The sequence below is a fragment of the Marmota monax genome, unplaced genomic scaffold, assembly GCF_021218885.2.
Source record: "Marmota monax isolate L192 unplaced genomic scaffold, Marmota_monax_Labrador192_F-V1.1 WCK01_AAM20220418_F8-fsc00017, whole genome shotgun sequence".
NCBI lineage: Eukaryota > Metazoa > Chordata > Mammalia > Rodentia > Sciuridae > Marmota > Marmota monax.
The window spans coordinates 19,462,075-19,483,897 of record NW_026695241.1 but is presented as its reverse complement, the minus strand read 5'-3'; the positions used below and the strand labels follow the sequence as shown (position 1 = coordinate 19,483,897).

The following is a 21,823-nucleotide window of genomic DNA, read 5'->3' as shown; positions in this document are numbered from 1 at the left end:
CTTTTTTGCAGAACTGGGGATTGGATCTAGGCACTTGAGAATGTTACCCAAACATTCTACCACTGAGCTAAACCCCCCAGCCCTAGGATAATGTTTGCTTTCTGTTTCTTTTTTCATGGTTCAGTAGGTTTTTATTGTGCAGTTTATATACATAGTTAATACTCTTATAACTATACCTCAGGGGTAACAACAGTGAATAAGCCATAGTTTCTTCCATTAAGTAGATTACAGTCACACATTGACTTTATGTGGTGATTGGGATTCTTTTTTTTTTTTTTTAATTCTCATTAGTTATACATGACAGTAGAATATATTTTGACATATAGAACAGATGAATGTATAAAGAAAATCTATATATACGAGTACTTACTACTCAGTAAGAAGTATTTACTACTCACTCATAAAGAGAAGTGAAAGTAAATGGATGGAACTGGAGACTATCTTGATAAGTGAAATAAGCCAATCCCCCAAAACCAAAGGATAATGTTGTTAAGTTGATTAAAAAAGTATAAGTGATTCAAAAGAAATCAGTTGTGTTGAAATATAGTAATGAAAATATTTTTAAAAATTGTGGTATGTATGTTTTTTGAAAAATCAGTGCATTGAATAACACATCTAGTGGAATTAACTTGGGTAATTCATAAATACTGTGATGAGAATGAGTGATATTTTGAGCTAACTGTAACAACTGTGAAGCAGTTTTAGAATGCCTGACATCTGTTGGGGGTAGGCTCACAGATGCTGTCAGTACTATGTGCTTTGCTGTCCATTTTCCTCATTGAAGGCATTGCTAAATTTCAACCAGAAACTGGCAAAAATAAAGATGGACATTTCACCTCTTATCCAATTAGTGAACCCCAAAGAGTCTCAGGGTAAGGACCTTTGATCCCAGATACTTTCAACTTTTAGTAGTACTATTAAGAGTAGGAGTATAATGTTAATGAGTATGTTTAAGCAAGCCGTCATGTTACAGTTCATTTTATTTTTACAGTTGATATTCAGTTTTCTGAACTTGATTCTGTTTTTCTTTAGAACGCTATCATTTGTCTTATAAGATTGTGCGAACAGACAGTCGCTTGGTACGCAGCATTCTGACAGCCCATGGATTTCATGAAGTAAGCTCAATTTTACTATCTCACTTGGTCTACTTAAAAGCTGAAAATCCTAGCCATCTAACCGTATCATTTACCAGAGCTAGCTCTGAAAAGTACTTGGTTCTCATGCTTAGTGATGATGGCAGAATTGGATAGAATTGATGAGTGGTTTTATCAGTTTCTTCTTATAATACATGGAAAGCATTTTCACAGGATTTTTTTTTTTTTTTTAATGTTCTTAGGCTTCAACTAGAGGCAGAGCTGCCCATAAAGGAATTGTCTGTTACCCAGTTAAGGTTCTTTGATGGCAAGCAACAGAAACAGACTCAGTTTAACCAAAAGGGATTTATAGGAAAGGTATGCAGAGGGTGGCTGGTGGAATCAGAGGAAAAGCCCAAAGTCAAGTCTTTGGAAAGAGGGAGACCAGGACAGCCTTGGAGATCTAGGGTCAGGAATCTCTAGTTCCTCAAGGAATGGCCATAGAAGTTACTGGACTTCAGTCTGGCTTGGTTCACAAATCCACTAACTTGGGGAGAGGGTTTGTGGGGGATTGGCAGGTCCTTTGAAACATAAGTCGTTCCTCCAAAGAAACATGGGAAATTGGGATGTTGTTATCAAAAAGGATAGGTAAAAATGCTCAAGAGACTTCCACTCTAGATACTTTGAGAATAATGATGGAAGTCTGATTGCTAGCTCCGTATAGAATAAGGAGATAACTCAGATTGAGATTTCTCCTTATTCTATAAAGAGGAGATATTTGGGGGGACATTGTCATATCCATTTATATTCTGTATTGTTGCTCTTTTATCACCAGTGTTATCATGGTCCTATTACATAATAGGTATGGAGTTCTTAATTATTTAATGAAGGGTCATAGGAATTTTAATGAATGAATAAATGAATGGTCTAAGTTGGTTGACTATTGTAAGGTTTTAGTTCTGATCAGCATCTATCTGTAATGGCATAAGGAAAGTCTGAGGAAGGAGTTTTGGGGTTGGGCCCTGATCTCAGACTTTGATATGCCAGAGGATATGAGATCGTATCAAGTTCTATACAGGAGATTAATTTATTCTATTTTGTGCATCTAGGATTTCCCCAATTTTCTCATTCTTTAAACATGATTATCTTGTGTTTTGTGACAATCTTTTCTTACAGTGCTCACATACTAATTGGGTTACCTTGTGAGTTCTCTTTAGATGAAAATCAATATGACTTTCCTACTATTGCTTTTCCTGGAAAGGATTTTTTTTTCTTTCCATGTTTCTGTCTGCCCACAGGTTCACCCAAGCAGCACTGACTATAACTTGATGTGGACAGGATCCCACCTGAAGCCCTTCTTACTTCGCACCCTCTCTGAAGCACAAAAGGTTAATCACTTTCCCAGGTAATGCTCCTGTAGCTGCTTTGTTGCATTTAGAGGTAGTTGACATTGGAACACGTGGCTGGCAGAGATAGTTACATTCTTTAAAAAAAAAAGAAAGAAAGAAACTGGCCAGGCATGGTCATGTGTGCCTGTAATTCCAGTGACTTGGGAGGCTGAAGCAGGAGGATCACAAGTTTGAGTCCAGCCCCAGCCAACTTAGTAAGGCCCTAAGTAACTTTGTGAGATCCTGTCTCAAAAAATAAAAAGAGCTAGGGATATAGCTCATTGGTGGCAAAGCATTCCTGGGTTCAACCCCCAGTATCAAAAAAAAAAAAAAAAGAAAAGAAAGGAAATCTGGTCTAGGACATCAGTCCCTGGGCAGGTACAGACACTTTTCAAGGACTGTAGAGGCATAGGTGGTTTTAAAAGAGAAAGCTGCTTCTTTGTTTTTGTTTTTTTTTTGGTGGATAACCTGTGATTTATTTTATAAACTTAACATCATGGTAGTGAGTTTCTGGTGGAGTAAGGCTGTTCACATGGCATTCAGGAGGCAGAGAGAGAGAGAGAGCGAGAGTGCACAAATAGAGCTGCTGCGGCTGCTGCTGCTTCTTCTTCATCTTTATTTATTTATTTATTTTTATTTGGGGCTGAGGATTGAACCCAGTGCCTCACACATGCTAGGCAAGTTCTCTGCCACTGAGCTACAACTGCAGTCCCCAAATTGAGCTTCTCAAAAGCACCTGTGGTGGGTGTGTTCTCCTTTCTTATCTCCTCTTCCCCTTTTATAAAAGAATGGCTCATCTGGTATCTTACTATGATGCATTGTCCATAGGTGTAAAAATGTCCAGGGTTCCAAACAAAGGTACAAAATAATTAATGTCTAATTCTAGCAATAGCATAACACATTCTTCTTCCATGATGTGGTTTCCATTTCTTTGCTTTTAACAGAATTAAAGATGCCATGATCTAGTTGTCAATAAGTTATAATGGCAGATTGTTTTGTGATTTGTTTTTTGACATATAATTAAGAAGAAATTCAAATAATTGCGTTGTTTGGCTATAGAAAGCTCTTTCCGGTTGTGTTTGTTAAGGCAGCTTCCAGAGACATGCCTTGTGGATAGAAGCACAGGCTTTGTAGCCAGCTATCTGGGTTCAGATTCCAGATCTGCCAAGTGACCTTAGGCAAGTGGTCTCTCTGGGCATCAGTTTCCTCACTGGTAAAAAGCAGGTGCTAATGGCAGGCAAATACGTACGGTTGTGAGGATTTAATATATCAAGATGTGAAGTGTTTACGGTGGTGCCTGCCACCTAGTGTGCACCCTGTGGGTTAGCTATATTTATGTGAACAGTTTCTTAATGTGCATCTGTGAGAAAGGACAAGAAAGTTAATGCTGCAACCCTATCTTATTCTAGCAGCATTCATGGAGAGATATGTGGCCATATGGAGAGGGTAGCCAGTCTCCCTGATCTAATGGAGAGATGCAGATCTAATGAAAGTTTTTATTTGGTCAGTGGTTACATTTTATTTTATCTCCAGGGCTTGTACCCCAAATAAAACCAGTTTTATTTTCAGTTCTCTCATGTGCTTTTGTCCTCATGTTCATGATACGAAGCTGTTTCTTGGTTTTTCAGTTCTTTTATTGTGCATGCAATGTGTGTAAATATTGGCCTGTACTCTCTCTTGTCAGATGGTTTCTTCATAGTCTTGGATAATTGTATGTCTTCATAGTAAGTTCCATTTTTATTTATGTCTGAACTTCATTGGCAGAAAATAATTTAAACCTTAAATTTTCTTCCTTGGTGCCTGGATTTGGTTTTCTAAATGTGTGACTGCATGCTTGAAGTAGAGCAGATGCATCTGTTTAAAAAAGGTCTTTAAACAATCTTTAAAATAGCCCATGCTACAGTCTGCCTTCCTAATTCATATTAGTAGTATATTAATTATTTTAATAGTTTTTGAGTATTCCTGTACTTGTGTAGAAATTTCATCTCAATTTGGACTCAGTAATATAAATTCCAACATATATTTTCCTTGACTGCTCTTTGAATGCTTTATACTTGGAAGTTTGGCAACATTGATAATTCATTTTCTAGTTGCAGTAATTTTGTGACTTCTGCTATATCCTTCCTGTTTTAATACAAATTCTTGTAACTCACATGCAAGAGAAATTCAAGCACTTTATTAGCAGTATTAAATATTGTGCACTTTCTTAATAAAACTTTTCAACTTTAATCTTAGACTTACAGAAAAGTTGGAAATATATTATAAAGAGTTGCTATTTTTTTTAACTTAATTTCTTGTGATAATAGCTGGCCTAAGAATAGTATAATTATCAAAACTAAGAAATTAACAGTAATATAATACTATTGACTGAAGGGAAAGCGAGGAATGAGAGACAGGTAAGCAAGAAATTAAAGACAGAGACCAGTCAGAGACACATACACGAGTTTGTCAGAGCGGATAAATAAAGGCCATCTCTCTTCAGGAGAAGAGGCAAAACAAGCTTGAGTTCTGGGACTTTTATGGGGGATGCTCAGGAATCAGAGTTGGGCGGGCTAGTCCTAATACAGTTGGTTAAGGTTGGGTTGGTGTGAGGGAGTGGTGAGCCTTTCTTAGAACCACCCAAGGGCGGGAAATTGAACTTTTTCCTTAAAATGATGGCTGTCACTTAATAAGATGGCTAAGCAAGGACCTTATATTTGCTGTACTACAAATGTTATTATTTTACCAGTTTTTCTACTCTTTTTCTGTTTAAGGATCTCACGTTAGCATACAGTCATCATGTATCCTTGACTTCCTCCCCATCTATGACAGTTCCTAAATGTTTCATTGTTTTGCACAAATTTCTATTTTATATCTTGGGGATGGTACCCAAGTTTAAACACAGAATTTATTTGTTTCATAAATAAACATACATAGCCCAAAAGTAATTTTATACAATATTTTAAATCATTTTGAGTAATGATGTAACTGGTCTGGGGATGTAACTCAGTAATAGAGCACTTGCCTAGCATGTGCAAGGCCTGGGGTTTAATCTCCAGCACCCTAAGTAATAATAATAATAACAACAACAACGCTAACAATAAACTTTGTGTATGAGCCAGTTTTATGGTATAGAATTTTCCACTTGGGTACTAGGTTGGTATTCAAACAATTTCAGATTTTGGAGCATTTTGGATTTTAGATTAAGGATGGTCAACCTGTAATATACTTAATTTAAAATTTTTAATATTTAGGGTGTTTTGATGTATACTACATTACTTGCAATGATAATCATATACATACACATGCTCGCACACACACAGACACACACACATATTTACTGATCCTAAAGAAAGAACCTGGAGTCAAGGGAGAGATTCTGGACATTTTATTGCTGATGCGTTCCTCCTTGGAGACAGACTGGGCTAAGACAGCCCTGTGGTGCTTGTAAGCTGGGGGAATCCATAGGATGGGTGCAGGTGGAGTTTCTCAGATGTTTTATGAGCACATTCTTCTGCTTTACAACCAAGGTCACTCTGCTTTGATCCTCACCTAAAGGTTGGAGATAAGTGAAGTGGCCAGTCCTCTTCCGCTTTCCATTCCCTTCATTATCACATTCTTTTAGGGTTCTTATCTCACTGCAAGCTTTTCTAGGCACTGATTAGTGTTTAACCAGAGAAAGCCTTATGATCAAAGGAGATTTTAATTTCAAAATGTATACATTTGCTAGAGAGAAAGTATGGTATAATGTAAAGACAAGCGTTAAATATGTTCTCTTAGGAGAATTGAATGGAAGACTGGATGCTGCCTAGGTAGAGAGAGGGAGGCTTCTGGTGACTGGATATGTTCCCTTCTCGGTGTGAGTGGTAGCTACATAGGTGTTTTTTTGTACTTTGTTAAAATTTGTCATGCTGCACCTGTAATTTGTGTCCTTTTCTGTATGTTAGCTTCAGGAAAACGTGTATTTTAAAAAGTAAAAATTACTGACCAACTTCACTGAGCTTTTTCTTTAATAGCATTTTAAAATTGTTATGGGAGGTATTGAATCTTTATTTTATTTAGATTTCCTTGGATACACTTAAAAGTGTTGTGCTAATAGTTTTACTTTAAAATTATTTACAATTCATCAGTTTCTTGGGAACAGTTTAAAATTTGTGATGAAGAATCCTAGAGGCTGATGTTGCTGAAAGCTTGGTCCTTGTCTCCAATGCCAATCCAATAAAGAGGACATGGTTTTAAGAAAAAGGAAAAAGAAGGTTTATTGCTTTGCTAGCAAATGAGAAATAAACACAGAGGACCTCTGTCCCAAAGGTGGTGATTCTTCCCATCAGCAGGAACTGGGGTTTTTTAAAGAGGTGATTCAGAGAAAATAAGATTAGGGAGGAGAGATCAGGAAGGAGAAGATCAGGGAAAAGAAGTTTGGAGAGGAAGGTCAGGGAAAAGAAAATCTGGGAGGAGAAGATCAGGAAGCAGAAGGTTAGGGAAAAGAAGATCAGGGAGGAGAAGGTGGGGGAGGGCGGGAAAGGGAAAAAAACATGTAAGTTTCAAAGTCGCAAGGGATATAGTCAAAGCATCGAGTGAACCCGTTACACTGATTTAAACATGAGAGGATATGATACATGGTTTCCTAACTATGGAGGAGGTACCAAGCAGAGCATCTGAACACCACTAATATTGGGTATTTGTAGGAGAACAAGTTTTTTTTTGTTTTTGTTTTTCCCCTTACCCTCTGGCTCTTTGTTTCTAATTTTTTAATGATAAGAATTACCTGGAGTACTTTAAAAAAAAATTTCAAATCTATTTTTATTCTTTTTAGGTATACATGATAGTAAAGTCTATTTTGACATATTTATACAAACATGAAGTATATTCTAATTAGGATCCCAGTGTTGTGGATGTATGCAATGTTGAAATTTACTGTGGTGTATTCAATATGTACATAGGAAATTTATGTCTGATTTATTACACTGTCTTGGGGTATGTTTTAGAATGATACATTCTCAGATCACTCTATAGATCATGGAAATCATCATCTTCAGAGAAGGTGTGTATCTAAGAATCATCTTCTAGATACTTTACAACCCTAGAAAGTTGACACCAACAAATCTATATCTTCTAAAAAGCAATATGTTTGTTTATTTCAGAGAAGTTTGGAAACTATTATTGTAGACTAAACCAGTGGTGTAGTGTGGGGGCCTCAGAATCACCTGGAGGATTTGTTTAAAGTGCAGAATCCTGGGCTCCATTCCAATATTTTGAGGCAGGGTCTAGGGCATAGATTTTTAAGGAGTTCTCTCGATTATTCTTTTATACACTGAAATTTGAGTGCCTGTTCTCCAGATTTCCAAAGAAGACATGGGTAAGGAAAAAAGTATTTGTGATACCTAGGTTTGACTAAGCAGTCTTTGAAATCACAGTGAGAAATTTTGAACTCAGAAATAGATAGAGTAAACTTTTATGGTTATGACAAAGTTTCCTGCATGGTTTTACAGTTGGGGAGGCTGGGGATGTGGCTCGGTAGTAGAGTACTTGCCTAGTGTGCATGAGGTCTGGTTTTGATCCCCAGCACTGTGGGATGGTGGGGTGGTGGGGTGGTGGTAGAGGAGGTGGAGACCACTCTAAAGTAGACTTCTGAGTTGAGGCTAATGCCTTTTTTGAAGTACCCAAAAGTATACCCTCGATATATTTACCCCAATCAAATCTTTGCTTTTTAAAACTACTTTTACACCTTCTATATTCATCTCTCCATGATGTAGTTCTCAGTGGGGCTCCTCACCTAGGACTTTACTGTACCAAAGATTGGTGTAGTGCAAAATTAAAGTCCTTCTTGGGCCTTATGTAGGAGGGACATATCAAACCCTTGATATTGGCTATGATATGAGTTCCATATAGTTATATAACAAGTAAATATGGATTAAGTAACCATGTTTCATATTCTTATTTCCTGTTTTTTTCAAATATGTTCAACTTTTTTTTTTCTAAGAATAAATCAATGAAACTTCTTAGAAATTAGTATTTTAGTATTTGAATTTTCTCAGTTTGCATTTTCACTTGCAATTACTTCAGAGTTTTTTTGGTCAGGGCATATTGCTTAAGTTACATCTATAGATACCAGTGGCATAAAAATTTCCAGAATGCTTTAATTTTGCAAACTGTTAGTTGGTATGTTAGTTTTTCCTCAGTATCTGAATAAACCATATTTTTGTGCTGTTAGGGAATTGAGATTGAATTAAATAAAACAAAACACAGCATTTCTAAAATATTTCATAATGATTTGTAGAAGTGTATAGGCATAGATTTTTGTTAATAAAACTAGACTTACTTTTACAAATTTTTATAACATGAGATTTTGAGTATATTTTTCAAGAGTCAAAAATGCAGTCTTTTGTGTTCGTATTTGAAATCTGTTTTAGAATAGATTTTATACTCATAAATCAATTTTCAAAAAAGCTCATTTGAAATAAGGATCATAGACCTAAATACAAAACATAAATTTGCTGGGTATAGTGTTACTCAGCACCTGTAACTCCCAGTGACTTCGAAGGCTGAGGCAGGAAGATTGTAATTTAGAGGTCAGCCTCAGCAACTCAGAGAGACCGTGTCTCAAAATTAAAAATAAAAAAAGACTGGGGATGGGGCTGGGGTTGTGGCTCAGTGGTAGAGTGCTTGCCTTGTACATGTGAGGCACTGGGTTCAATCCTCAGCACCACATAAAAATAAATAAGCAAAATAAAGATATTGGGCCCATGTATAACTAAAAAATATTAACAACAAAAAAAGACTGGGGATGTGGTTCAGCAGTAAAGCACTTCTAGGTTCAATGCCAGTACTCCTACTCCAAGCAGTTTTTAAAATATAAACAACAGTGTAGAGAGAAAATCTTTATGACTGGGTTATGAAAAGATACAATAATAGAACTTAGAAGAAAAGAAAAGTTAACACTTAGAATAAAAAATGGATAAATTGGACTTCATCAAAATTAAAAATCTGCATTTTGAAAAAACTCTTAAAATGGAAAAACATGCCATGGGTTGGAGAACATCTTTGTAAAACACGTCTGATAAAGAATTTGTATCCAAATATATAATGAATTCTTAAAACTCAGTAATAAAAACCAGGCATGGTGGCTCACACCTGTTATCTTAGAGACTCGGGAAGCTGAGGCAAGAGAATCGAATCACTCAATCTGTTTTTCAAAATAGGCAAAAGCTTGGAATGGATACTTAAAAGAAGATACATGTACCTTGTTAGTTCAGTCATTAGAATACAAATTAAAACCATATGAAGTACCAATATATACCCATTAGAATGGCTAAAAAGCAAAACACAGGGCTGGGGCTGGGCCTCCGAGGTAGAGCGCTTGCTCAGCATGTGTGAGGCACTGGGTTCAATTCTTAGCACCACATACAAATAAATGAATAAAAGAAAGGACCATCAACATCTAAAAAGAAAAAAAGTTAAAAAACAAAACCAAAAACACTCCCTAAAACCACAAAACCAAATGCTGGGCAGAATGCATTGCAACTGGAACACTAACATGTCACTAGTGGGAATGCAAAATGGTACGACTACTTTGGATAACGAATATTTTGAAATATATTTGATCTAAGTCTTTATTTCTTAATGTACAATTCCTAAAATACTTCTTGTATGCTAAAGAATTGAATGGTGACTGGCAGTCCCTAGTAGCTTCAGGATGGGGACTGGTCATAGGAAGCCCAAGGCATGGTTAGAGAGTTGGGAATTTTAGCCAGGCACAGTGGCTCAAGAGGCTGAGGCAGGAGGATCTCAAGTTCAAAGCCAGCCTCAGCAAAAGAGAGGCGCTAAGCAACTCAGTGAGAACCTGTCTCTAAAGAAATATAAAATTGGGCTGGGGATGTGGCTCAGTGGTTGAGTGTCCCTGAGTTCAATACCTGGTAACCCCCCCACTCCCACCCCCCAAAAAAAGAGAGAGTTGGAAGTTTCAGACTGCCCCTCAATTTCCAGGAAGGAGCTAAGGGCTGAAGGTTAAGTTGATTACCAGTGATTTGATCAGTAAATGGCTTTACTTCCAGTAAAGTCCCAAAGCCTGGGTTTGGAGAGCTTCCAGATAGCTGGACACGCGGAGGTTCCTAGAGGATGGAACGGCAGGGGAGTGGAGGAGTGCTCTCTGCCCACCCCTCACCCTGGGCCCCTCTTCATCTCTATTTTTTGTGCTATCCGTTTTAAAAACTAGTGACTGTATTTCACTGAGTTCTTTGACCCACTCTTGATAAATTAATCAAATCCAAAGGAGAGGGGCTTGGGAGTCCTGATCTATAGCCAATCAGAAACACAGATAAAACAACCTGGGGCTTGCAGCTAGCATGGAAGTGAGGTGCAGTCTGTAGGGCTGGGACCTCAACCTGTGGGGTCTGTTGCTATATCCAGGGACATAGAATCAGCATAGAACTGAATTAGCAGACACCCAGCTAGTGTCTGCTGTAGTATGTGGGGAAAATCCCCCGCACATCTGGTATCAGAAATGTTGAGTGATTGTATTGAATTGAGAGTGGAGAATAGGAAACAACACTTTGGTATTTCCTCTGTATCTCAGAGTATGGAAGGAAAGACTGAGCTTGTTTTTCCAATATCCTCAGAATAACCATTTGGCAGTTTCTTAGAAAGTTAAACATATGTGGTGATTGTAAAATGTGTCCTTGAATTCTTTGACACGGCCACAAAACGTCAAGCTAAATCTTTCTGTTCTTGAGTGTCAGTTGGACTTAGTGACTTGCCTCTAATGAATGGAATGTGACAGAAGTGACTGTGTGTCATTCTGAGACTAGGTCATAAGAGGCAGCCTCTTTCTTGGATCACTGGGTCTGGGAGAAGCCAGTTGTCATGTCAGGAAGGCGGTCAGCCTGTGGAGGGCTCACATAGGGAGAAACCTAGGCCTCCTGCCAGTAGCCAGTGCCACCCTGTTATCTAAGCTAGAGGTCCCAATAGATCAGAGTCACCCACCTGCTGCCCTGGGTGTCCTCTGAGAGTCATGGTGAAGCAAGAAAGGAATTTATTATTTAGTGGCCACACCGGGAAGAAACAGGGACCTGTGTCCTAATCCCGGTTTTGGGGTGCTGACAAAAGCTTCAGGACTATATCATGAAGGACAGAAGCAGCAGGTGGCGGGGGCAAGGAGTTTGTGTACTCAGGGAGTCTTGGTTACACTGTGGTCAGGTTCATCTCTCTCTCAGGTCAGGCTCTGAGGGATTCTGCTGGCTCCAGGGAAATCATCCTTCTTGCTTGAGGGAGCAGTTCAGTTCCCATGACGAGATGATTGCTCCCACTTGGGGACAACCTCAATTCCCATCATGGAACACCTGGGGGACAGCCTTCTTTTCCATCATGGTTATCTACCTGCAAGATTTGCTGTTCCTGGAACCTTGAAAATACTTTAGTTGCTCTTAGCTTGGTGCCTGCAGCCTTGGCATGGGATGGAGAGGTTAGGTAAATTAACCTTGCATTACCAGTTTTTAGACAGCCACTTCTTCAGTGATTAACAAGTCTGTGGGCAGATTTGAGCAGGAATCTGACCCAAAGTTCAAGGCAGCAAAGGAGACAGATACAGAATGAAGGCAGAGATGCGAGGCTTTTATCATGCTTTTAATTACTTATTGGACACCTGCAGGCCCAAGTGAAGAGTCATTGCTTTTTAGCAAAAACAGCCTCTAAGTCCCAGTTATAGTGCCATTGAGTCATCTTGGAAGTGGTTCCTCTGTCTGCCATCAAGCCAGTGACCGCAACACTGGACAACTGAGACACAGCTACTCAGCCTCATCATCCCACAGTCCTGGCCCACAGAAACTGTGTGACATCACAAATGTACATTGTTATTTTAAGCTGCTATGTTTTGGGGTTATTATGCAGCAACAGATAACTGATACAGTAGATAACTAAACTACCTAGAAGTCTCACTCCTAAAAGAATGAAAATGTTCACATAAAAGCTTATACAAACTTCTTGGCACAGGGCACATGCCTATAGTCCCAGTGACTTGGGAGGCTGAGGCAGAAGGATCACAGGTTCAAGGCTAGCCTCAACAACTTAGCAAGATTCTCTCTAAAAATAAAAAGAACTGGGCATAGGAAAGAAGCTAGTCTTGAAAGGATATGTAGCATATAATTCTATTTATTTTACTCTCTGGAAGAAGTGAAAATACAGGGACAGAAAGCATGAGCCCAGGGTCTGGCACTGACTAAAAGGATTGACTGCAGAGGGACTTGAGGCAACTTTGGGGTATTGGAACTGTTCTGTAGCTTGACTCTGACTATCATCATCTAATGGTATGAGTTTGTTCAAACTCAGAATTATATGCCAAATGTATAAATTTATTGTACATACATTATATCTCTTTCTTTTCCTCCTCTTCTTTTTTTTTTTTTTTTTTTTGGTTGTTGTTGTTGTTGGACTGGGGATGGAGCCCAAGGCCTCATATATGCTAGGCAAATGTTCTACCACTCAGAGAGGGTTTAAGTTGCCCAGGCTGGCCTCAAACTTGTAAACCTCCTGCCTCAGCCTCCCAAGTCACTAGGATTACAAATGTCTGCCACCACACCTGGTCATAAATTATATCTTAATGAATAAATCTGATCAGCAAAATTCATTTAATGAAAATGATTATTACACCTAACAAAGTGATAGATTTGGGACATATCTGTAGTAATGCTACAGAACCATGAACTATGAACGCTTCTGAATGTGATAATAGGCAAACCTCTGAGTCATAATTTACTGAAATGGAAGTACTTTTCTGGTTTTTAGGTCTTATGAACTAACACGGAAGGACCGACTGTACAAAAACATCATTCGAATGCAGCACACGCACGGATTCAAGGCTTTCCACATCCTTCCTCAGACCTTCCTCTTGCCAGCTGAGTACGCGGAATTCTGTAGTAAGTGCTTGGCTGAGAATGCCCCAACCCCTGGGCCTGATCTTGGGGCACATTTACCCTAGAGACACCTCATGATGTCAACCACCTGGGGCTTTTCAGTCTTTAAACAATTGTGGTTCTCTAGTAAAACAGTTGCAGAGATAACTTTAAAACTATTTTTATTCTGATTGTGCACGTGTACATTTACTCTTGGTAAATGTATGTAAGGACACATTGGTGTCATAGGTGTACCGTGTCTTGGGACTTTGCTTGTCTCTTTACCAAAGAGAGTTAGTGTCTGTGTAGACACTTGATACTTTTGCATATGAACCACAATGCTTCCTTTTTTGGGGTCTCTTTTTCTTTTGCCACCTAAGCATTGTTCTTAGCACATTGATTTCTGGATTTGTGTGATTTATGTTCTTTGAGGTACAAGATCATATATCTTTTGATGTTAGGCTTTGGAAGTACCAGTGAGACCCACCTTCTCTACTTTGAATTCAGACTGATAAAAAAGTACACATAGAAGTCAAATAGGGATTTAAATGTCAACTGTATTACTGGTAAAATGATGTAGGAACATCTGACCTAGATCCAGGTCTAAAATTGGCTTCTTATTTCTTTTGCCTCATTGTAACGTTATCTACCTAGACCCAGGCCGAAGAGCTGGGCTATTTCAGATCCTCCTTGCGGGCACAGCCTGACTCTTAAGGGTAGGCTTCATGCACAGAAGGGACAGAAATACAAAGAAGGTCTGAGGCAGGTCTGTGGAGAGAGTCTAAATAGTTAACATGATAGTCGCTAACACTTGATGAACATTGCCTTTCTACTAGGTACTTCTTTAAAACCCTTTACTCTGAGGGAGTTTTAGAGACGAGGAGACAAAGGTATATATTGGGAAGGAATTTCCCCTAAGTTCTGCAGCTTGCACGTGGTGGAAGTAGGAATTGTGGTAGTCAAGCTTCAGATGCCATCTGTCCATCCCAGTGCTGCATTGCGAGACACCCTGGGTGGCATACCTGCAGTGATCACTCCCAGCTTGACCAGGGAGAAAGGGTACTTCTGTGAGGAGCGTCAGGGGAGACACACTAACAGGACAAACAGAAAATTTCTTCTCAATAAGTCCAAAAGAGAGACTTCCTCTTTTATGAATGGAGGAAGTGGTACGGAGAGTAACAGAGTTCTTCCTAGTCTCCCTGGCTTTGGGTTCTTCTGTCGGGCTTGCCAGTCTGATTGGGTCATCGGATGGGTGTTCATCCTTTGGAAGAAGAGAGCAGTCAGGAACTCTGATACCACTTGTGACTCCAGTGGGGACCATTGGCTGGCAGTTCACTGTTGGCGCATAGAAGGCTCTGAAATGCGTCATATAGCGCACCAAATAAATAAGTTGATTTTCCAGCTATAGTGCACTCAAAGCTGAGCATTTGTAGTCAGTAATTTTTTTGTTGGGTACAGTGGTGCATGCCTGAATTCGAGCTCCTCAGGAGGTTGAGGTAGGAGGATCATTTTTGCTTGATTGCTTGATAGGTGCTTAGTAAATATGTATAATATTATTTCCTATTTCATGTTATGTTTAATTATATTATTATGTAACAAAAGTAAAAAATTATGAAGTAAACCAACACGACAGTGCAAATATGTTTCAGCTAACATGTCAACAATATAAAATGGTTCCAGATGTGAACTCCACAAGTCCAGAGTAATTCTCTATGAAAGCCTAAATTTCGTCTTAATCCCCCTAGCCTTCTTCCCTGGTCTTTCTTACTCTGCTGAAGTCCTGCTACTCTGTGGAGGTGATGGGATGGTGCCTTTGGGTGACTGACAGTCTGAGCTCTCAGTGCAGGGGCTTCTCCAGCCTGTCAGTCACACTCATGTGTGTTCTACTTTTTAACAAACATGAGTTCAGAAGGTCACTAGAACACGGAGCATTATTACAGCCCTGACCCAAAGCTACCACATGTAGACTCCACAAGTGCAGGCAAGTGGTTGAGGCTCCTTGATGCCTGGTACAAACCAGTCACTGTTGTTGCCACCCAAAGACCACAGCGCAGGTGCAGATGTACTATGCCTGCGGAAGAGAGGACGGGAGGACATGAAGTAAAGAGGAATCTTATTGGCTTCAGTCTTCCCAGCATGCCAGGCATTCTGTGTCACCTGTCCACCATCTGTTGCCTTTTACACTAAAATCCATTTGAGAGAAATCCAACAGTATCAGATTGTGTGGCCAACTTTAAATATTAGAGGGGAAAACCACCTTCTCTTTCATGGAGACATTTTTGGTTAAGTCTCTTTTAAGTTCCCTTCTTTTCCTTTGGTGTCCATCTAGCATATTCCACTTGGAAATTCCATTTTTCCATGACTCTTGTGTTCCTGAGCCTTAGTGTTTAATTGAGTATGGGCAGTAGAAGATTTTTTGAGAAGGAAGGGGATTAAACAGACTGAACTTGCTTTAAGAGCCGTGGCAGTGACATGGCCACATGGATGTTCAGTGTGTGGACTCCACTGTGCAGCCGGGTGGCGGGAGAGTGGAGGATAGTGAGGCTTGTTAGTTGTGAGGGTGAGGCAGGGCCTAGGATGCCTCAGAGGTTGAGTGTGAGAAAGCTAGGGGATTGCCAAGTTACCCTGACTGGCCCAATCTTTTGGGCTCAAGCAGTCCTCCTGCCAGTCTCCAGAGTGCCTGGACTTCAGCCTTGTGCTACTGTCCTGCCAGGATCATGAAGATTTTTTTTTTTTGGATGGTGTTGTGGGTTGAACCCAGGTCCTCACAGGATCATTAAGTCTTTAACAAGGGGACATAACCAGGCACATGAAGGAGGAGCGGTTACAGGACAAGAGGCGTGTTAAATGTACATATGGTGTGGATTTGAAGTGCCTGTATGGCAGCCATTAAGTCAACTTTGAGTTTGGCTAGAGACATAGATTCTGAAGATTGCAGATGGAAGAAATTACTAAAGGGAGAGAAAAGAAAGAAGAGTCCCCACAGAGAACCAAGGAGGAGAGAAAGACGAAAGAGGAGCAAGGGACAGAGGTCTAGAGGAGTAGGAAAGAGTTTGTGGGAAGCTTGAATAGAAGAGTGAGCTGTGGAGCAGGAGGTGTGTGTCTTCCCTAATGGGAGGGAAGGAAGAAGGCTGGTCCAGATAAAATTTTAGAGGGAGAGGAAAGCAGGTGAGTGGGGTTAGGATAGGGATTCCCAGCTTCTTACTGAGGAGGACTGTGAGGTGTTGTGTCAAGAGCGAAGGGCCTGCAGGAGGGCTTGGGTTTCTGCAAGGGGCAGAAAGGGATTGAAATGGTTCCTGTAGGGGCTTTGAATGAGAATTGATGAGGATTGAACATGAGGGTTGCCAGGGAACACTAGGGATATCACCAAGGGGATTTTGTGAACTTAAGTTTCTGTCCTAAGAAGAGAAAACCTTAAATCTGTCATTGCAGAGATCTAGTCCAGACACCGGCCATTGTGTCCAGAGATGTAGAAGCATGGGTACTCCCTAAACTGTTCCCAGTAATTAGAGCCTCGGGATTGGAATACACCGCAGGCCTTCTCAGGCTCCTGCTTCCCCTCGCCAGTTATGTATGGTGTTTAGAAGAACTGAAGGTCTATAACCCCGAAGAACCTGACCAACTCCAGCCACTTGCCCTAAAGGGTAGCTTTTAAGCAGAAAGAAGATGGGCTGACACCAGTAAAAAAAAAAGTCAAACTTCCCCCAGAATTATACTCTGTGGCCATCTCTTGTTAGAATAGAGGCTGAGAAATGATTTTAAGATCTGTGCAAAATTTTGATATCAGCTAATTCATTACAGATACCTGGGATTTCAAAGCAGTGAGTGAATTTCTGAGATCATAACTTTATAGAGTTATAAGAAGTCTTAGAAAATCAGATGAAACCCCTTATTAAAGAACAGAGTAGGCAGTTCACACAAATTACCTGTGTTGTCATATACTGGAAAGCTGGTGGTAGAAGGATCTTTCTCCTCCTGCCTCGTTTCTCTGTTGTATTGAGCACGCTGCCCCTGTAGGACAGCAAGGCACTGGAAAGTCTACAGAGCTTGTCTAGAGCATCTTCATCCAGGCAGACACTCTAGTCCTAGGCTCTGCCTTTGCCTTGAATGTTTCTTGCTTCCTGCTCACATTTTTAGCACTTGTGAAATAAATTGATCCTTATTCTGAAATATCACAAACCAAGGTGAAAAGCCCAGCATAGAAGACAAGTCTTTGATATTTAGAATTTCGACAACATGACAGTAATGAAGCTAGTTCACAAAGCAGATTGATTATACACACGTTAGGTGGAACATTCGCATGTGGCTGGACCTTCCCCTTCTTGGGCATGCTGTCTCCATTTTTATAGCACCAGACACTTCTTCACTCTGAGTCACTGTAATTACTTATTTCATGGCTGTCCTTCTGCTAGTCTATCTTTGTGAGGACAAAGGCCCACTACTATATGACTCTTGCTTAGCAAACTGATTGACACAAATTGGATACTTAGAGCTGTTGAATTAACGAACGAAGCTTAGAAAATTTTTACATTTTTGCTTTAATATTAAAAGCTTGTCCTGTGTTCAGTCAGTCTATTGTCTCAAAAATCTGGGGGAAATGGCACAATAAAAAATAGACTCATTGGCCTCATTTTATGGAGATTTGACTTTTTGACTTCTCTAACTATAAACCTGTCTTCTATAGTGGGACTTTAAAATTATATGAATTGTATTTTTAAAAGATTCATGATATAAAATATATAAAACAGCAATCAGTGAAAAGCCTTTCTCCTCCTGTGCCTTAGTCACCTAGTTCTCCCTAATTCTAATCATGTCCTTATAGAGACATTGTTGGCATTTACAAGCAAATAGCTTGTGTGTGTGAACAGAGGGGAGCATAAAATTCACATTGTCTTGCACCTTGCTTTTTTCACGGACAGACTATCTTTGCAATCATTCTGTATCAGTTAATTAATACTGTTCTCATTTTGCATGTTTAATATTCTATAGATCAGGCTTCTGCAAACTACAGCCCTTGAGTCAGATCAGTTGTGCACCTGTTTTGGGGGCATCCCTTGAACTAAGTGATTTTTACACTTTGAAGTGATTGGGAAAAAAAATCAAAAGAAAAACAAAATTTTTGATGTGGAAATTGTATGAAATTCAGTTTGTACAAAATAAAGTTTTATGGGCACATAGCCACGTCCTTTTTTTTTTTTTTTTAAACATATTTGCTGTTTTCAGGCTACAGTGGCAGAGAGTGTGCATGGTCCACAGGGCCCAAAAATGTTTACATCTGGCTTTTTACAAACAGTTTGCCGACCTCCCATGGATGTGATATAGTATATTTAATTAATCTTTTGCTACTATCATGCAGCATTCTATAATCTTACACATACAGCATTTCATATGTGTATGACTAGAACGAGTAGTGGATTCAGTTCTGGAAGAAGAACTCCGAGGTTTAGATTCTGTGTGGTACACGTTTTTTTCTAATTCTGTTAAATTGCATCAACAGGGAAAGGCAGGGGAAGGTGGGGAAAGTGGACAGAGACTTCTCTTCTGGTGAAATGGTTTGTAGCACTAACAAAGTCAAGTTCCTGTTGGGAGGCCTCGAAGAGACTATTTGGCAGGGAGAGGGAAGAAAAGGAGGCAGTAGTTGCTGGCAAGTGACCCAGAGAGGGAAGCTGTCCTGGGATTGCTGGCGCAGGCTGCCTGCTGCAGGCCCCATTCAGGACAGGGGGAAGTGGTGTGCTTATTTGGGGGAGGAGAGTTGTGAATAAGCACACAGGGGATGCACTTGCCTTTTAATAACTCAAACCAGAGAAACATAAACTTTAGGGAACTTTATTGGGATTATGCTCTTGTGTTCTAGATAAAATGGTAATACTCTGATGTAAAGCAACCGAGGTACTTTGAAAAAGGAAGTTTTGTGTGATCTGCTCTGAAGCACTTGTATTTATTTGCAAGTTTATTTCTTCACAAATCTATTATTTTCCTGTCTATTCTTTCACAGAAAGAAAAATATAAAGAAACAACAACACATTAATTTCCATCTTTCACTGCCCCCCACCCTGCCACCCCCTGCCGCCCAGCCCCAGCCCCTACTGGAGAGGGCTAGTATACCCCTCTCTCTAGGCTGGGATATGAGAATTCATCAGCACCCTCAGTCCTCTCCTCCCCATGTCCTCTGACATTCCCCAAGTGGAAGACAGAGCCATCTGCCCCCACTCCCTACCCCTGTGCAAGCCTTTGGGATTCCTATTATCAATTGTCTGCTTTCTTCTCATGACCCAAAGATGTTTAAAGTGTACACATGAACTTGGGGAAGGATGGAAGCAAATGGTTCCTTGTACCTACCTTTGAATTATTGTGTGTCCTCATCCCTTGCACTTTGCTAAATTTAAGGGGATTGTTTTTTTTGAAAGCTTTGAGAAATTATTTGAGGAATGTAACTATACCAGGAGATCTGACTTTTGAGTTGCATTGTCACTGTTTGCTAAAGGTCCTTTGTTTAACAGAGAATTTCAGATTCCCAAAGGTGGTTAGTGACAGTAATAGACTCAACACAGAGATTTGGCCTTGTTTTCATCCTCTTACTTAAGAAAGAGAGGAAATGGTGGAAGAAATAATTATGTGGGTAATTTTGCTATCCTCTTTTCTCCTCCTCTCCTTCTCCCCTTCTGGCTATTTTACTTTTTAAGACTAGTCCGAAATTACAGATAATTTTAGCTACTGCCTTCCAGCTAGAAATTTGGAAGCTTCTTTGGGTACCTGAATAGATAACCATTATGGAAACTTAAGATAATAAACTCATGTTCCTTCTTTCTCTTTGTTTCTCTCTCCCCTTTTTTTATCTCCCAATATTTGAGCAGATTCATATTCAAAGGACCGGGGACCTTGGATAGTAAAACCAGTGGCCTCTTCTAGGGGGCGGGGCGTCTACCTGATCAACAATGTAAGTATGTAGAAGATGGCAGACCCAGTACTCACGTGGTTCCTTCTCTTTAGGAGCCCAGGTTTCCTCCTGAAATCTGCATTCAAAAGTGAGCAGAGGGTGGCCTGAGCTGGCTGTTGCTCACCTGCTGGCAGTAACCTTCCTGGGCCAGAATACTCCTCCAGGGCTAAAAAGTCACTTGATCAAATACAGGGAAAGGCAGCCTTTGTTGTTGTTTTTTTCTGGTCAGCAGAGTAGAGTTCTCTTTTCTGCTTTCAGTAGCATATTGTTATGTTATTTCCTTAGCACTGAGTTGGTAGCTCATACCTTTAATGGAGCAGCGGGTGGGTTCCTGCTTTCAGAGGTATCCAGCCACTTAACCCTGCGTGGGTGTGGCATCCTTGCCGCTGCTGCGCCTTCCTCCTCCCTTCCTGCTTTTCTTCCTTATTCTCTTTTTGTTTGTGATCCTGGGGATTGAACCTAGACCCTTGTGCATATTAGGTTTCAAAAGTATCGGTATCCATGAGCAGAACATCCAAGAAATATGGGATAACATCAAGAGACCAAATTTAAGAGTCATTGGGATACAGGAAGGGACAGAGTTTCAAACCAAAGGAATGAACAATCTATTCAATGAAATAATACGAGAAAACTTCCCAGACTTGAAGAATGAGACAGAATCCCAAATCCTAGAAGCCTACAGGACGCCGAATGTGCAAAATCATAAGAGACCCACACCTAGACACATTATAATGAAGATGCCCAACATACAGAATAAGGAGAGAATTTTAAAAGCTACAAGAGAAAGGAAGCAGATCACATTTAGGGGTAAGCCAATCAGGATAACAGCTGATCTTTCAACACAGACTCTGAAAGCTAGAAGTTAAAAGAATTTGCAGCTAGAAAACCATCTCTTCTAAACATCCTTGGCAAAACATTACAGGAAGAGGAAATGGAAAATAACAATGAAAACCAACAGTGGGAGGTAGGACAGTAAAGGGGGGGAAAATAATCAAAGAGGAAAACAAACCATGTTTAGTAACATAAATAAACAAATATGGCTGGAAGAACAACCCATATCTCAATAATAACCCTAAATGTTAATGGCTTAAACTCACCAATCAAGAGACACAGGCTAGTAGAATGGATCACAAAACAAGACCCAACAATATGCTGCCTACAGGAGACGCATTTGATAGGAAAAGACACACATAGGCTGAAGGTGAAAGGTTGCGAAAAATCATATCACTCATATGGACTTCGGAAACAAGCAGGAGTGTCCATACTCATATCAAATAAAATAGATTTCAAGCCAAAGTTAATCAAAAGGGATAAAGAGGGACACTACATACTGCTTAAGGGAACCATACACCAACAAGACATAACAATCATAAATATATATGCCCCAAACAATGGTGCAGCTATGTTCATCAAACAAACTCTTCTCAAGTTCAAGAGTCTAATAGACCACCATACAATAATCATGGGAGACTTCAACACACCTCTCTCGCCACTGGACAGATCTTCCAAACAAAAGTTGAATAAGGAAACTATAGAACTCAATAACACAATTAATAACCT

At 39.8% G+C, this 21,823-nt stretch overlaps 1 protein-coding gene across 27 annotated transcripts in view; it reads left to right on the top strand.

The window, feature by feature from the left end:
- Ttll5 (tubulin tyrosine ligase like 5) overlaps nt 1-21,823 on the top strand; it is a 265,849-nt gene that overhangs the window by 17,746 nt on the left and 226,280 nt on the right. For 25 of the 27 annotated variants that reach the window (XR_009226355.1, XM_046440809.2, XM_046440808.2 and 22 more), the window contains exons 4-7: nt 1,033-1,115; nt 2,372-2,478; nt 13,220-13,350; nt 20,181-20,263. Coding sequence is in view for 25 of the 27 variants with exons in the window: in XM_046440809.2 (XP_046296765.1) it covers nt 1,033-1,115; nt 2,372-2,478; nt 13,220-13,350; nt 20,181-20,263 (404 nt within the window). In the remaining 2 variants the exon portion in view is untranslated. Of the gene's footprint in view, nt 1-1,032; nt 1,116-2,371; nt 2,479-13,219; nt 13,351-20,180; nt 20,264-21,823 lie in introns of those variants that run through there. The other 2 variants (XM_058577701.1, XM_058577702.1) reach the window with 2 other exon arrangements.